Source organism: Podarcis erhardii (assembly GCF_964252035.2).
Source record: "Podarcis erhardii genome assembly, chromosome: 16".
NCBI lineage: Eukaryota > Metazoa > Chordata > Lepidosauria > Squamata > Lacertidae > Podarcis > Podarcis erhardii.
The window spans coordinates 17859968-17875566 of record NC_138514.1 but is presented as its reverse complement, the minus strand read 5'-3'; the positions used below and the strand labels follow the sequence as shown (position 1 = coordinate 17875566).

At 48.3% G+C, this 15599-nt stretch overlaps 1 protein-coding gene across 3 annotated transcripts in view; it reads right to left on the bottom strand.

The window, feature by feature from the left end:
- Positions 1-13292, bottom strand: part of ABCG4 (ATP binding cassette subfamily G member 4) — a 40252-nt gene extending 26960 nt beyond the window's left edge. For all 3 annotated transcript variants that reach the window (XM_081843107.1, XM_081843108.1, XM_081843109.1), the window contains exons 1-2: positions 12837-13292; positions 7923-8161 (exon numbers count right to left, since the gene is read on the bottom strand). In XM_081843107.1, the coding sequence (XP_081699233.1) occupies positions 7923-8151 (229 nt within the window). In that variant the 5' untranslated portion in view covers positions 8152-8161; positions 12837-13292. The remainder of the gene's footprint in view (positions 1-7922; positions 8162-12836) is intronic.
- Positions 13293-15599: the final 2307 nt, after the last annotated feature.

The following is a 15599-nucleotide window of genomic DNA, read 5'->3' as shown; positions in this document are numbered from 1 at the left end:
GTTCATCAGCAGCACCAAAGTATGTAACGTGGAAGCCACCAACTAACTGCGCTAGGGGACAAGAAGGAAATTCGTGCCTTTTCCTCCCTTTATGTGACTTGGCTCACTGCCGTGAGTTAGCTCAAGTTATTTCCTATAGAAGCAACTTTCTGCAGTGCGCCAACTCTCGGTGGCGTGCTGTGGACCAGGCTGAGTTATGCGGCCCTACGGTTGCCTAGCAACTGGGATGTGCTTTCCCACAACCCCTTGCAAGTGGCAAAATGGCTGCCCAGGGAAACAGCACAAGGGGAAGACATGTGGGGAGGAAAGAGGATGATACAGGCAGAGGGGCCCGAGTAAAAGGGGTGAGGGAGTAAGAGCACAATTGCAGGATGAGGTACACAGCTGCAAGGCAGGTGAATGAAGAGACGGCAAACTCAGACTCCATCTAGGTTGTTCTGGTGGCTGAGGCCAGCCCTGACATTTGGAAATATTTGCCCCAGCGCTTTTGTTGTCTTGCAAAACGAACCCCAAACCACAGGCATCACTGGGAATAAAGAATAAGTTTGCCAATTCCAGCAAATACCAAGCGTGGTTTTCCTGCCTTTGATCTATTTTGAAAAGAAGATGTTGTTTATGGGAGGGCTGAATTAAAAAATAACATTAAATTTAGGGTTTCCACCCATCCAACCAAAATGCTATAAAGAGAGACCCTTAACCACCACCTGAGGCATTTAAAGGGTATGGAATGCTGAAACCCAGGACTGGAGGGAAACATTATCAAGGATACAATCCTAAATATTTTCATGTTTTCATAATAATTGTTATATCAGGTTTGTTAACAGTCACCCAACTGATCACCTGGGGCGAGTAAAGCTTATTGCAGGGGACCAGGCTGGAAAGGGATGTATTACTATTCTAGGAGTTTGCCTAGGAAAGCTTTCCTTGCCAGAGACTGTTCCATGTTTGAAATGGTATCTAGAATTTTAACAGCTGAACATGAATGCCTTTCAATGACAAACTGTATCAGTGGTGGGTTGCGCAAGGAACTGTACTCAGTGAGAAGTCATGCCACGTAACAGGAAGGAAGGGGCATTTGAGCACAAATACCCCTGGCCAGCATTTTGCTAGGGAAGTCCAGTAGGTTAGGAGGATGGCAGATTTATAATCCACCTAATCTGATCTCTCTTGCAGATCCCATCCCCTGCATTCTAAAACCTCTTTCTCTGCCTCGCTAATCTTGACTTCTGAAGGGATCCTGGCACAGTAACCCTGCGAAAACAAGCTGGGGAAATTTCCACCCAAGCCATTCTCATATGCTGAGAATGTAGAGGTGAAAAACAGATAATAACAATAAAAAAAACCTCAGTGAAATTGGATTTGAAATGTGTGTGTGTGTGTGTGTGTGTGTGTGTGTGTGTGTGTGACTGGAAATCTGAATCTGTATTTATTTCCATTCTGAATCAAGGCACTTCAAGGGGAGGTAAGAAATTTACTTCATTATCACTTCATTTCACGGCAACTCCACAATACAATAAAAATCCATTCTCTCTCTCTCTCTCTCTCTCTGTGTGTGTGTGTGTGTGTGTGTGTGTGTAACTGCTTGCTGCATATATTGCAGCCATGAACCTCCTAAACAGATTTGTCACCTGGGCAAAAGCCTGCCCCAAATCCTCTTTTCTGACAACCCCCCAAATGTTCGTCGCTATGCAGTGCCATAAGGAAACTGCTCTGCACATCCTCAGAGAAAGCTCTTTGTTCCTCCCAGCCTCCATTCCTTGACAAAGCTGAGCCCCAACACTGAAAACAGGTTCTGGGGCAAAACCCAATACTTCAGACTAAGCCCCAGAGCTTAGACACAGAACCACTGAGCTACACGCATGCAGGCAATGCCTCTTTTTGGTTTGAAGAGGGGGAAGGGGAAAAGAGGTGGACTGGGGGGGGAGGGGAAAACAACAAACCAGTAGATTTTAATCTGCGAGCGATTGCAAGAAAACCCAGGGAAAAAATAGGAAGGACTCTCTCCCCCCGCAGCATGAGAGAGATGCCGCTGGCCTGCCACTCAGACACGATTGCGGCGCAGAGCAGGGTGGTTACTCGAGTTCATTGACTGCCAGTAACCTCCGCCTGCCTTGAGCTCAGCTGCTGCAAATCTAACTCAGCTCAGGCAATGCCAGTGAGGGCATCCTTCTCGGCAAGGTTTGCTTTCTCTTCTTCCTTTCAGCCAAGACCAGAGTCTGGTTGATGGGGCCCGATCCCCCAGAAAGAAAGAGCACCTCCCCCAAACCTTTCACAGAACAGTACGGATGGTTTTCTCCACCCCCTCCTTCCCCAGGGGGCTCTGCACTAATCCAGACAAGGGTCTTTGCTTGCAGCTGGGGGAGTCTGCCATCAGTGCAACTTAGATGTTTTGCACGCATACTGCAGTGTGCAGGAATCTCAATCTCGGGTGAAGGGTTGAAGCTCAGAGGTTTTGCATGCAAAAAATTCCAGGTCCAGTTCTCAGCATCTCCAGAGAGGGTCGGGAATTCTCCCTGCCTGAGAACATGGGTAGGCAAACTAAGGCCCAGGGGCCGGATCCGGCCCAATCGCCTTCTAAATCTAGCCCACGGATGGTCCGGGAATCAGCATGTTTTTACATGAGTAGAATGTGTCCTTTTATTTAAAATGCATCTCTGGGTTATTTGTGGGGCATAGGAATTCGTTCTCCTCCCCCCTCAACCATGGGCCGGTCCACTGTCCCTCAGACCTTGTGAAAGGCTGGACTATATTTTGAAAAGAAAAGAAGAAGAAGAAGAAGAAAAAAAACAAATTCCTATGCCCCACAAATAACCCAGAGATGCATTTTAAATAAAAGCACACATTCTACTCATGTAAAAACACCATGCAGGCCCCACAAATAACCCAGTGATGCATTTTAAATAAAAGAACACATTCTACTCATGTAAAAACACGCTGATTCCCGAACCGTCTGCTGGCCAGATTTAGAAGGCGATTGGGCCGCATCCGGCCCACGGGCCTTAGGTTGCCTACCCCTGGCTTGAATCATAGAATTGTAGAGTTGGAAAGGACCACAAGGGTCATTTAGTCCAACCCCCTGCAATGCAGGAATCCTTTGCCCAAAATGGGACTCGAACCCAGTGGTTAAGAGCGGAGGACTCGTAATCTGGGGAGCCGAGTTCGCGTCTCCGCTCCTCCACATGCAGCTGCTGGGTGACCTTGGGCTAGTCACACTTCTCTGATGTCTCTCAGCCCCACTCACCTCACAGAGTGTTTGTTGTGGGGGAGGAAGGGAAAGGAGATTGTTAGCCGCTTTGAGACTCCTTAGGGTAGTGATAAAGCGGGATATCAACTCCATTCCCTGAGATTGAGAGTCTTCTGCTCTACTGACTGAGCTGCCAGGGTGCAGTCAGTGGACTTCTTCCAGGAACGTAGGAACTTGTCCTGATTCGAACCCATTGGCCCACCAAGTTCAGTATTGCCTGCACTAACCGGCAGCACCTCTCTAGGGTTTCAGACCAGGGAGTCTCTCCCAGCCCTAACCTGGAGTTGCCAGGGATTGAACCTGCGACCTTCTCCTTGCAAATCAGATGCTCTACCGCTGAGCTATGGCCTTTGCCCTAAAAAGCAACACAGCACAGCATGGACAAGGGGGGGTCATACAACTGTCAACGCAAGCACAGGCAAGCTTTTTACGCAAAACACAAATTATTCCCACCAGCCTTCTCGCCTTAGGGATGGCGTACAGCAAGGGGTCAAATTTCTCCCAGATAACCTGACCCGGGCTAGGGGGAGAGAGGGGCAGTGGAGGAAGCTGCTTCTTCAAGGGCTCCACAAAGTCAATCCCAAGTAGGATTAACCTGGATCTTACTGGCTTAAGGCAGAGCCAAACTCCTTTGGGCTCAGCAGATAGAGAACTGGCCGCTGTCTATCAAGCCATCCCTTCCCTCTTCCCTAAAGCTGAAGCAATGGGATAAACATTCGGGGACAGGGAGGGGGGAACCGCTGAGTGCAGGATTGCGCAAGCTGTGACCTGCCAAGCCAAAGGCAGCCTGTCACTGTCAGCCACTGGGGCAACTTCCTTACTGCTCTATTGTCTGTAGTCCTGGATGAATGGCCAAGCCAGGAGGGCGATCAAAGCCCTGGTTGGGGTACTAGCAAGTGCATTTGACGGGGTTGCCTACACAAGTTGCGCTAGTGGATAACAGGTGGTTCCCCAGAACGACATGCTTCTGAATAGAGTGTGCGCGCACATGCACACTTTGGGCACTTCCCTGGTGGTGCTACCCAGCATTGAATTGGAGTAAACGGCAATCGGGTTTTCCATGGATTGCTGTGTGTTCTGATTAAGCGCTATAGAGCAGGCTTTCGGGGGGGGCAGTGGGGAAAAGACAAAACCGCTTGGACCTGTGCTTTTTAAGCATGGGACAAGCACAAGTGTTGACGACTCCTCAGTGGCAGACCATCTGCTTGGCATTCAGAAGATGCCAGCATGGCTGAAACCCTGGAAAGTCAATGTCTGGTCTGCATAGACAACATGGAGCTAGATGGAACAATGGTCTGACTCTGGTTGCATTTGCCCCATACATTCAAAGCACAAGGCTTCACCCCCCCCCCACACAAAAAAAGAATCATGGGAACTACGGTTTGCCCCGTGGAGCTTTGATCCCCCCCCCCGGCAAACTACAGTTTGCAGGATTCTTTGGGAGAAATCATGCACTTTTATGTACAGTGTGGATGTGACCTCCGTATAAGTCAGCTTCCTATGCTCCCAATGCTTCCTTCCTTGAGCTCAGCACCCTTTGGCGCTGCCCCGTGCTGGCGTGCTCTTGACCTTATGCTTTCCAAAGAAAATGCCTTCTTTTGGGGGCTTTGCTATGGGGGGGGGAACCTGGTGATTGGCATTCAATGCAGAGGAGCTAATTAAGGCAGGCCACCACCTCCCACCTGCCATAACCCTCCCCCGGCTTTCTGCAGCACTGATTTATATGCGCGGAGCAACGGTGCCGCCTACGCAGGACCGGGCTCCCCAGAGAGCTCAGAGAAAGAGAGGGAAAGATGCCCGTGGCTGGGGCAGGAAACAGATGCTAAATTTATCTCCTTATTGTCACGTGTTCTTGCCTGGCATCAAGGCCTCCGATCTTCGGGGAGACGGAGCAGAACAAGGCATGCCTTCAGGTGGGGAGTCCCCATCCCAGAGGCAGAATTCCTGCCTCTGGAGCTTCATGGGATGTGGGACCTCTCTCGCCATTGTGGGTTGTGCAAAAATGCCAGAGCCCTGTGTGGGAACAGGGCTCAGGTGGATCAAGGGCTGGGGACCTGTAGCGCTCCATCTCTGTTCATGGAGGAGAAGCCTATCAGTGGTTGCTAGCCAGGATGGTGATACTCTGCCTCCATGGCCACTGGCAGAAATGCTTCTGAATACCAGTCAATGGGATGCTCAGGTCCTGCTTGCGGGTTTCCCAGCACCCTTAACAGACTACAGCTCCCAGGATCCTTTGGGCAAAAGCCATAGCTTTTGAAGTGGCATTATGGTTCTTTAAATCTGTAATGTACATGGAGCGTAGCTTCTTTTAACAAGGCACACCAAGGATTGAATTGGGAGACCTCCTGCATGCAAAACAAGGGTTTCTGCTCCCCAAACAGTTGGCTAAATGGCAAAGGAGGAACAAGCTGACAGTTTTGGACTAATAATAATAAATAAATAAATAAATAAATAAATAAATAAATAATAATAATAAATTTATTTATTATTTATACCTCGCCCATCTGGCTGAGTTTCCCCAGCCACTCTGGGCGGCTTCCAATCAAGTGTTAAAAACAATACACATGAGAACATTAGAAGAGACCTGTAGCAGGATCAAACCAAAGGGGCCATTTAGGGGAAGGGGGATGGCTCAGTGGTAGACCACCTGCCTTGTGCACAGAAGGTGTCAGGTTTAATCCTCTGCATCTCCAGGCAGGTATGGGAAAGACCCTTGTCTGCATGCCTGGAGAGCTGCTGCCAGTCAGTGCAGGCAACACTGAGGTAGATGGATCAATGGTCTGATAGGCAGTGTCCTATGTTCCTCATAAAGCATCCTCCCCACCCCAATGGCCAACCATTGTGGCAAGCCCATAAGCAGAATATGAGCTTAACTGCCCTCTCCAACAGTTGCTGATCATAAAATTGTAGCGTTAGAAGGGACCCCAAGGATCATCTAATCCAACCCCTGCAAGGCAGGAAACCGGTCCACAGCCATCCCTGGCTGGGCTCGAAACACCAACCTTCCAGTTGACAGTCAGATATTGTGACCCATTGTGCCACAGGAGGGCATGGTGCTTCTAATACTAGAGGTGATGCAGCTGCTGTTGGTCATTACTGATAGCCTTACTCTCCATGAATTTGTCTAATTCCCCTTTAAAATGATCTAATCCCCCTTAAAAGCTATCCCACATTGACAGCCATTGCTACTTCTTGGGGTAGCAAATTCTACAGCTTCCATATGCGCTGAGAGAAGAAGGCCTTCCTTTAGTCTGTCCTGAGTCTCCCATCCTTCAGTTTCATTGGATGGATCCCATTGGATTTTATCATCATCATCATCATCTCACCCTTCACCCTGAGGTCCTGGGGTAGGTTACAAGATGAAAAGTGCTATGCACTGAACCAGCCATTTCAGCTACTGGTTAGGTTACAGTCCAACCCTATGATTTGATTTACTTAATAGTAAGTCTCACTGAGTTCAGTGGGATTTATTCCCAAGTTAAATGTGCACAAGATGGCAGCTTTAATTGCCAACAACCTTGTTTACAAAAGCTAATATATCCACTGGCGTTGGCAGGTAGGTGATAGCTAAGGTCTTGTAAGGCTTGCTTGCAAGACCTTAGATTCAAGCTATCAAGCAAACCCATCAAAGTGTCTAAATTCTCTCATCACCTACGTTGCTGTCTCCTTTCCCAGAAAGCTGGGCAAGAGACGAGCGGGTTTTACAAGGGAGCATAATGCCTCTAATTGCTGTTGAACCTTCACAAAGATCTTCTTTCTTGGAGGGTTCCAAAAGTGAGCAGCTGTGCTTTTGCCATTTCCCGCCCCCCCCCCTTCACCACCCTCAGTTTCTAGTCCCTTCCCTTTCCATTGCACATAAGGAACCATCCCTCGATTTCAGAAGTTCAGGTGAAAGTGCTGATGCTTATGTAGCCAAAAATGGCGCCACCCATGCTCAACTGGTTTAAAGAAAAACCAAGATTTGGAAAAAAAGCAAACAAACCCGCAATAAAACTATAGGGCTGGCATGTCCAAATCCGGCCCACCAATCAGTTTAATCTGGCCCCTGTGGCAGTTTATTCCCTGGGGTAAAATCCTAAAAAATCCCCAAACAACCTCAAAAAGGTCAACAACTTTGGTCGGCCCCCACAGCCCTTCACTTCATCAAATCTGGCCCTCTTTGAAAAAAGTTTGGACAGGGAGAAAACCTCAAGGCGGGAACCCCAAAACAGCAGTCTAATGAGGACTTAGCATGCTTGGTGGGCATGCAATGGTGGCTGACTTATGGGGCGGGGGGGGGGGTGGAAGGGAGTGTCCCAACTAATGGGAACACTCCATGCTGCAACATTTTGTTGCAGGTCTTCTTTCCTATATCACTTAAGCAAACACTGACGCCTCCCAGTTCACATTCAGGAAGAAAACAAGAAATATGTCCTAACTAGCCAGTAAGCAGGCCAGGCTGTTCCTGTGACTCAGAGGCAGATGTAGCTTAGTTTGGTACATTAGTCACAATTCTCCACACGCTTCTTCCCATTATATTCCTGCTTAAGAGGGACGCCAGCACATCACATCTATGCACACACATGCACATAGATGTTTGCACACGCAGAGCCACGAGGGGCCATGGAAGGAAAGACATAGAGGAAAAGCAGCGGGCCTCGATTCACACGTGTGCACAAAAGCCAGAAGAGCATCCTACCTCTCTTCCGCCACCAGGAGCCCTCCCGGACGGAATACGACAGGTCGACAAACTCAATGTCCACAGCCGAGCGCTTGGGCAAGTGGGAGAACCGCTGGGCTTCCGTGATGTGGTTCTCCACCTTCTTCAGGTGGGTGGTCAGGAGGGGAGCATCCTGCGAGCCGGAATTGCACACCGTGTCCTCCAGGGCGATGGAGACGCATGCGGGGTCAAGGCTCTTCTCGGCCATCGCCACTGAACTGCAGAAAAAGGGATGGAGGCATCAGGAAGCTGTTGGGCTAGAAGTGTCTCACTTACTCACTCTCTTACGAAATCCAGAACATGAGCCCATAAGAGGGGCCTGGCTGCTGGATCAGGCCAATGGCCCATCTAGTCCAGCATCCTGTTCTCACAGTGGCCACTCAGATGCCCATGGGAAGCCCTGAGTGCAACAGCGCTCTCCCCTAGCCAGCTATAAATATTTCACAGTAACAGCAAGGTAATGAATAAGTCTCTTGTGTTCCCACCTCCTGTTCTTAGATAGATGATCTAACCCTTGACAGCTCTTCATCCCTGGATTCTACATCTACATAAGAAGAATGTAGAAAAGAGGAAACTGAGAGGAGACACGATAGCCACCTTCAAATATCTCACGTGGAAGAGGGAGTGAGCTTGTTTTCTCCTGCTCTGGAGGGTAGGACCCAAACTAATGGATTCAAGTTGCAAGAACGGAGATTCTGATTTTTTCTTCAAAGTTGCCCAAGTTAGTGACCATTGCTGCCCCTTGTGGAAGCGACTTCCATAGTTTAAGCATGGACAAAGGCTTCCTCCTGTCAGTCCAGCGTTCAGCTTCGCTGGATGTTCCCGATATCTTTGTGACCAGAGATGGCGAAGACTGATTGCCTTGCACCCCTGAGCTATGGGGCATCTTTCCTCCCTGCACAGAGACACCTGCTTGCTCCTATGGCCTCCCCCGCCCCCCATCCCTTGGAGCACCAGAGGTCTGAAAGCCAGCAGTCACTTACTTGGTGTTTCAATAATGCATAGGCCTCCTATTATTATTCTTTCTACTGCCTCCTGGGCCCAGCTCCTAGGCTGAGGCAGCAGAACAGAAATGGTCTCCTGCTTCCCATTGTGTCCCCAATTCCCCCCCTGACCAGGTATCATAATCTCCTCTCTGCCAACTAGGGAAAAGAACAAGAGGAGAGCGTCAGTCTTTTTTTTTTTTTGCAGAGAAATAACCAAGAGGGTATGCTGTGACCTACCAAAGGTCCCAAGGAAGTCCATAGCTCCCCCTTATCGCTTTGAAAACATCTTGTCCACGACACAGAGGCAGGGCTTCTCCTAAATCAGGGTGGAAAACCTGAGACCCAAATGCAGCTATCCAGGCCTTTTTGCCTGGCCCTTGGAGTATTCTCCTTTTCCCAGGCACAACCCGTCCTGGCCTGACTTCACAGAACCCAGATAACAAACTGGGAAAAGGCAGGGCAAAAACTAGACAGCAGGCATTAAAAATATTTCAGTGATTCCATACCCTCCAACATTTCTCTGATGAAAATAGGGATGTCCCATTCCATACTGATAATTTTTACTATACTGTATTTATACCCCACACATCTTACTGGGTTGCGCCAGCTACTCTGGGCAGCTTCCAATATATATAAGAACATAATGAAACATTAAACATAAAAAAACCCCTTCCCTATACAGGATTGCCATCAGATAACTCCATACCCTCCAAAATTTATCCAATGAAAATAGGAACATCCTACCATGCCCTCTAACATTTCTCCAGTGAAAAGATGGACATCCTAAGGGAAAGTGGGACATTCCAGGATCAAATCAGAAACCAGGATGGCTTTTCTAAATTAGGGACGTCCCTGGAAAATAGGGACACTTGGAGAGTCTGCAATTCAAAGCTTGTGGAAACCTTCTTGTGGGCTTCTCCCAAGTGGAAGTGTAATGGAGCAGTTCATTCTTCCTCTGGCAGCCTGAATGAAATTCCATGCATTCACATGCATGCAATTTCTGGTCGCCTGTGGTGACCAAGTTAGCTGTTAGATATAAGGCTGGCATAAGGTGAGGAGAACAGCCATCATTTGTATTAGAAGCGGAGTGTTACAAAGGTGCACCTATTTTTTAGTCTTCAAAATTGATATACCGCTTAACCGGGGGGGGGGGGGGAATCCATAAGTGAAAATGGCATAAAATATTCATTAAAACAGACTTTAAAGCAGCAAATGCAATAAAGTGATCGATATATAGATTAAAATCAACATTAACAAAATAAACAAACCTAGGCAATAAAGTTACATGTCTGGGTAGGCTTGTCTAAACCAAAAAGGGTTTTAGCAGGCGTCAAAATCAATGAAGCAAAGGCACTTGCCGAATCTCAATCGACAGGGAGTTCCAAAGATCTGGTGCTGCCACATTAAAGTACTGAGTTGATGTTGGTTGGCATCTGAGAACCACTGAGTGGAGGAGCCCCAGTCAACGCCCAGCCGCACAAGAGCAATTTGAGTGTGCGAATGGACCCAGGTGCCTGAAAGATCGTTCCATTGCCGGGCTGTTGTGCAATTGCGTCTGGAGTCTGCAAAACGTATGACCAAAAGGCTCCCCAGCCTTCGCCCTTCGTTCCCACCACCCTCCAGCACCCGAGAGAGATTTTGTAGATAAAGAAGAGACAAAACCAGCCTCAAAGGAAAACTGTTGAACAATTCCCATAGATTGCAGCCACAGCAGAAAATCCAGCCTAGCCTGCGCCAACAGCCAGGCTCCATCCTTGCTATGAATTGAACGCAGAGCTGGCCGCTCAAATCCAGGGGCAAAGTAAGAAAGAAAAGGTGCCACAATGGAAGAAGCTGTAGTGCAGGAACAGGCTGCAATGTGCAGCGGAGAAGGTGTGCAAGCAAGGCAGGCTAGGGTGGTACAGTCAGCTCTTACCATCAGCTCTCAAGGCAAAGCATCAAAAATGCTTGGCTGCAGGTAGACAGGCCACAAGAACCGGCCTCCTCTCCCTGTTCTGGAAGCTTGGATTTCGAAACGGACCCTACGGGGTAATAATAAGCAGAGAGCTGGGCAGGTTTCTGGGGAAGTGGGCAGAAGAATGCCGGTGGGACCCTCCTCTTCCCCCTCCCCTCCCCTCCCCTCTGGGCTCAGCCCACTCTGCTCCCTTGCAATTCTGATCACTGCAGTTTCCTGTGCAGTACGGAGGCACAGAGAAGTAAGCAGCCTCGTTTTTGGGGCTGGGCTGTCACCTGTCCTTGACATCAGAAGCACCACAAGGCGCTGTCTATTTCTCCCAGGGTCCTTTTCCTTCCCTCCCCCACCAATAAATAAATAAAACATAATCAAGATCTGCCCCCGCTCCTGGCCTCAATACAAAAGCATCCATACCACAAACACACATTTTTCTTAGTCTAAATATTCCTTAGAGGAGGGCAGAAATGCCACTGAAAGGGGGTGAGAGGTGTGGGTTGGTCTCCTAAAGACCCTCTCTCCCCACAGGTTTCAAACCACATGTGATCATGTTTCAGGGATTTCTTTTATTTCTGGTTAAGCCAGCAAATGGTGTTAAGATGCACTGCTTATTTGCAATCTGTTCTCTGATCTATTCAAGAACAGGCCAGTTGGCCTTTTCCTGTAAATCTTGCCTGCTCTTTACTGAAAACTCGTCAATTTCCCCACCCTGTGGAATTCCAAAACAGTGCCCCCTAGAGGAGGGGCAGCTTTCAATTTTGGACACCTCTTCCGAATTTTCCCTCTGCATTTGAGATATTTAACAAGTGAAGCCTGGCTCTTTGCATGTTTCCTGGGAAGACAAGTTCCACCAAGATCAGTGGGGGCTTCCAAAAACATGCAAATGATCCAGTAGCGATAATCTTTTGATAATCCAAATGTTGAAATCTCTGAAATACCCCCTCCCTTCGGGTGCAGTGATAGTTGGGAGTTGCAAGCCTCATTCCTCTAGTCAAATTTTCTTTTTAATGGCTTCCAGTTGAGGCAATTATTTGAAAACTAAACAAATGAAGTTCTGAAGGCATTTTTAGGGCATCAGAATTGCTAGTCTTCTGGGTTTGGGTAGGATATTTTATATGTGCATATAATAAAATAATAATAATAATAATAATAATAATAATAATAATAATAATAATAACCCTTTTAAACCAGCTTAATGCAGCCATCATAATCACACATTTCCACCACCCCTTCCCACAATCTTCCAAAACTACAGGATGGGAAGTTGATGTTTGTGTGTGTTAGAGAGAGAGAAAGAGAGAAATTCTGGCAAATTAAAATGCAGTCCCACCCCTGAAGCTCATCTCAGTCTTTCATGATGCTACTAGAATGAAGTCCCTTTCCAGGACTGAGAATTCCACCCTCATTCTCTTCTCTCCACCTGCCTCCCCAAATTTGCTGCATCCCAAAAGAGCATCCTGCAGAGAGGGCAACTCTTAGACCAACTCAGACCATAAATCCTCTCCCCCCCTGCCCCGCCCCCCACATCAAACACACAAGGACCTTCTAATAGGAATGCCAAAAAGTTTGCTGCACTAGAGATAGGGGGGGCGGGGGCGGGGGGGGGAGCAGTCTCTCCACCTGCGCTATCCAGGAAGGACAGGCAGGCTGGTCCTCGATTTCACCTTGATTTCAAAATTTATTATTATTATTAATCTCTCCCCCCCCAAAAAAACACCCTTCTTCCTTGCCCCACACCCCCCTATAAGTGAGGGGGGGCTTCTCATGAACCCCCCCAGTGCCACTGATCTCAGTGCCACACCAACATCAGCCTCAGTTCAAGCAATGCATGGGGGGGGGACACCCCCAATAATAAAAGGGCTCGATTTTCAGCAGGGAAGAGGGAGGGGAGGGTGTCAAAAGATGCTGCCTACTTCATCCCCTCCCCCCCCCACACACACCTTAGTTCAGACTCACCTCGCTCTCTTCTCTTCCTTTTTATTGCTGGCTCAGCCCCCTCGTGTCTGGATACGACGGAGAGCAAGCTCCCCTTTTCTGCCGGGGTGCTCGGGGCTTGTGGGTCCTGCCTGCCGCCACCCCCCAAGCTGCAGACATGTGGGGTGGGGGGGTGGGTGCTGGCGTCTTCTTCTTCTCTCTTCCCCCTCCCTCTTCTCTTTGCAGCAGCAGCGGTTTCTCCCCCCCCCCTCCTTTTGGAGACAAAAGGGAAAGGATGCTGAGGGATGGACGGAGGTCCTCTCTCTCTCTTCCCAAAGGATGCTCTGCTGCGATGGGCTGGGCAGGGCAAGGACCAGCCCGGCTGCCAAGAAGTGACTGCAGAGCAGACCGAGAGAGGGCAGCTCTCAGCTCCTGCAGCCGTCCTTCTCCATCCTCTCAGAGGAAGGTGATGGTGGTGGGGCTTGGGCTTGGGGGGAGACGCCAGCCAGCCCCCCACTTCTCAGCCAAGCAGCAGCCCCCTAGCAGCCCCTCTGCCCCGGCTGGTGGTGGGGAGGGCTCCTCTCTGCTCCATCAGCCCGACGCCGCCGGCTCCTCCGTCTCTCCAGGTTCATCCCCTCCTTACTGAATGTCACAAGCACCAGCTAGCAGGGCGGGCCGGAGGGGGGGGGGAGAGGGAGGGATTACTGGGCCGGGCTTTCCAGTCAGGTTTCTGCTTTCCCAGCCAGCATAACAGCTTCCCTTAAAGGGACCAGCCGGCTGTGCTCTTAAAAGTGGAGGGCTGGTGGAGGAAGAGGAGGAGGAGGAGGAAGGAAAAAAGCATCATGCCAAGAACTGCAGCCCGGCAGGCCCCCGGGACACGCTTCCTCCTCGAGGGGGCGCTTCTGCCGCCCCCACAAAAACCCCAGCAAGCTCCTAGTCCTCTGCAAAGAGGGCTAGAACGTTTCCCCTGCCCTCCACTTTTAAAATAAAATAACAGCTTTTTTTTTTTTTAGCTTGTCATTGATTTAAATTATTTTCTGAATGTTTTTAACAGGTGGTTGGGGAAACCCAGCCAGATGAGTGGTATAAATAATAAAATTAACATTGTTGTTGTTATTATTCTTACTGATGGTTATATTGTTATACTGGTGATTATATTGTTGGATGGCGTCTTGTGTTTCTCCTCCGGCAACTCCTGCAGCCAAGCTGATATCAAGTGTATTGCTTTCCTTTCCTTTGGACCACATCCGTCTTATCGTCTTATCATCTTGGTCATACACACTGCCCAGGCTTGCCCCGGAAAGGTCAACTTTGATGCTGCTAATGCTGCAAAAACAATGCAGGAGCGAGTTACCAGTCTCTTCAGCCACAGCAGCTGCTGTGATTCTCCAAAAGTTTGAGTTCATTGTCTTGAGAGGGAGGAGGATGCCCATTCTTTTTGTAAACTGCTTTGAGATTTGGGTCTTTTTTTCTTTTTCAAGACTCAGTATATACATTTGGTGAAATTAAATGAAATAAATGTTATATTATTTCTTACCCTCCCTTCACCATGAGGTGACAGTGTGGATTAGAACCATTTAAAAATAAAATAAAATACAATATTAAAAACAGCAGTCAGCCCTAAAATCTCCTAAAAGCAAGAAAAAACTCTCCAGTTGGCTGCAGTGATAGGGAGAATGTGGTTGGAATCCCAGCAGCCCTTGCAGCTAGCATGGCCAAGGGGGTGCTGGGAGTTGTAGTCCCACAACATTCTAGAGCAGGCATGTCCAAAGTCTGGCTCCTATTGCTGAAAGCAGGTAACCAGCTGGAAATGCTTCAGCTCAGCCTTTGCACTGTTGACTGAACACCCCCTGCTGTGTAGATAATGGAGAAAGCTCATAAATTGTATCTCTTCTGGCATCCTGGCCAACTCTATTGTAAACCCTGGTGCACCAGAAGCCCAGAATAGCAGCAAATAAAATCCACTCATACAGTACGTCAGCAACTGATAAGACTTGTCAACCAGTTCTTCCAAAGTCTTCCTAAATTATAAAGCTCCAAAAGACAGCAGGTCTGGAAAGACTGAGGCATACAATGGGCACCACCAGTGAAAAGGCCCTGCTCCGTGTAGCTCCTGCCCTGTCATTTGATAGGGTGCCCACCTGCCCTCCTTCCTGACATGGAAGTTCCCAACAGCTGTTAATCAAGCAAGCAAGCACGCACACAGGTCACCTTTCTCACAGTCAGGTTGCCTATGCCCTGGCCAGGCCTGCACCCAATCTTGTTTTTGTACGATCTTGTTTGTCCTCAGTAACCAAAATTATATTATCAACATATACAAGCAAAAAAGTTGTTTTCCTTCATTTGCAAGGAATCATACAAAACAAAGTGGCACTAATAAAGAAAAGTTCCAGGGTGGCAACAGAAGGCAAACCAAAAATGCTTTTGCAGTTCATCAAAACTGTCCAGGAATATCAAGTTATAGGAAAACTGGTGCTATTAACAGTAATCCTTCTTGCTGGTTAATTGGTTCGGCAACTTCCATGCATATGATGTGTGATGCTAATTATTTCCCCCAAGAGTTAAATGATAACTAATCAGAGGCAGCTACAGTTGCAAATGGCAACAAAATATCTGTGAAAGGAAGAGGAACAGGTTTGCTCAGGTGTGTTGCAGGTAGAAATACTGTTTGTAATGAAGTGAGAGCAGTAGTTTACTTGCTCAAATCAACAAATAAGAAAGTTTTGAGAATTTAAATTCTAGATTAAAATTTATTACTTAATTGAGAAGGGGATTGTAACAAAAACACTGGGGCCTAATTTGAAT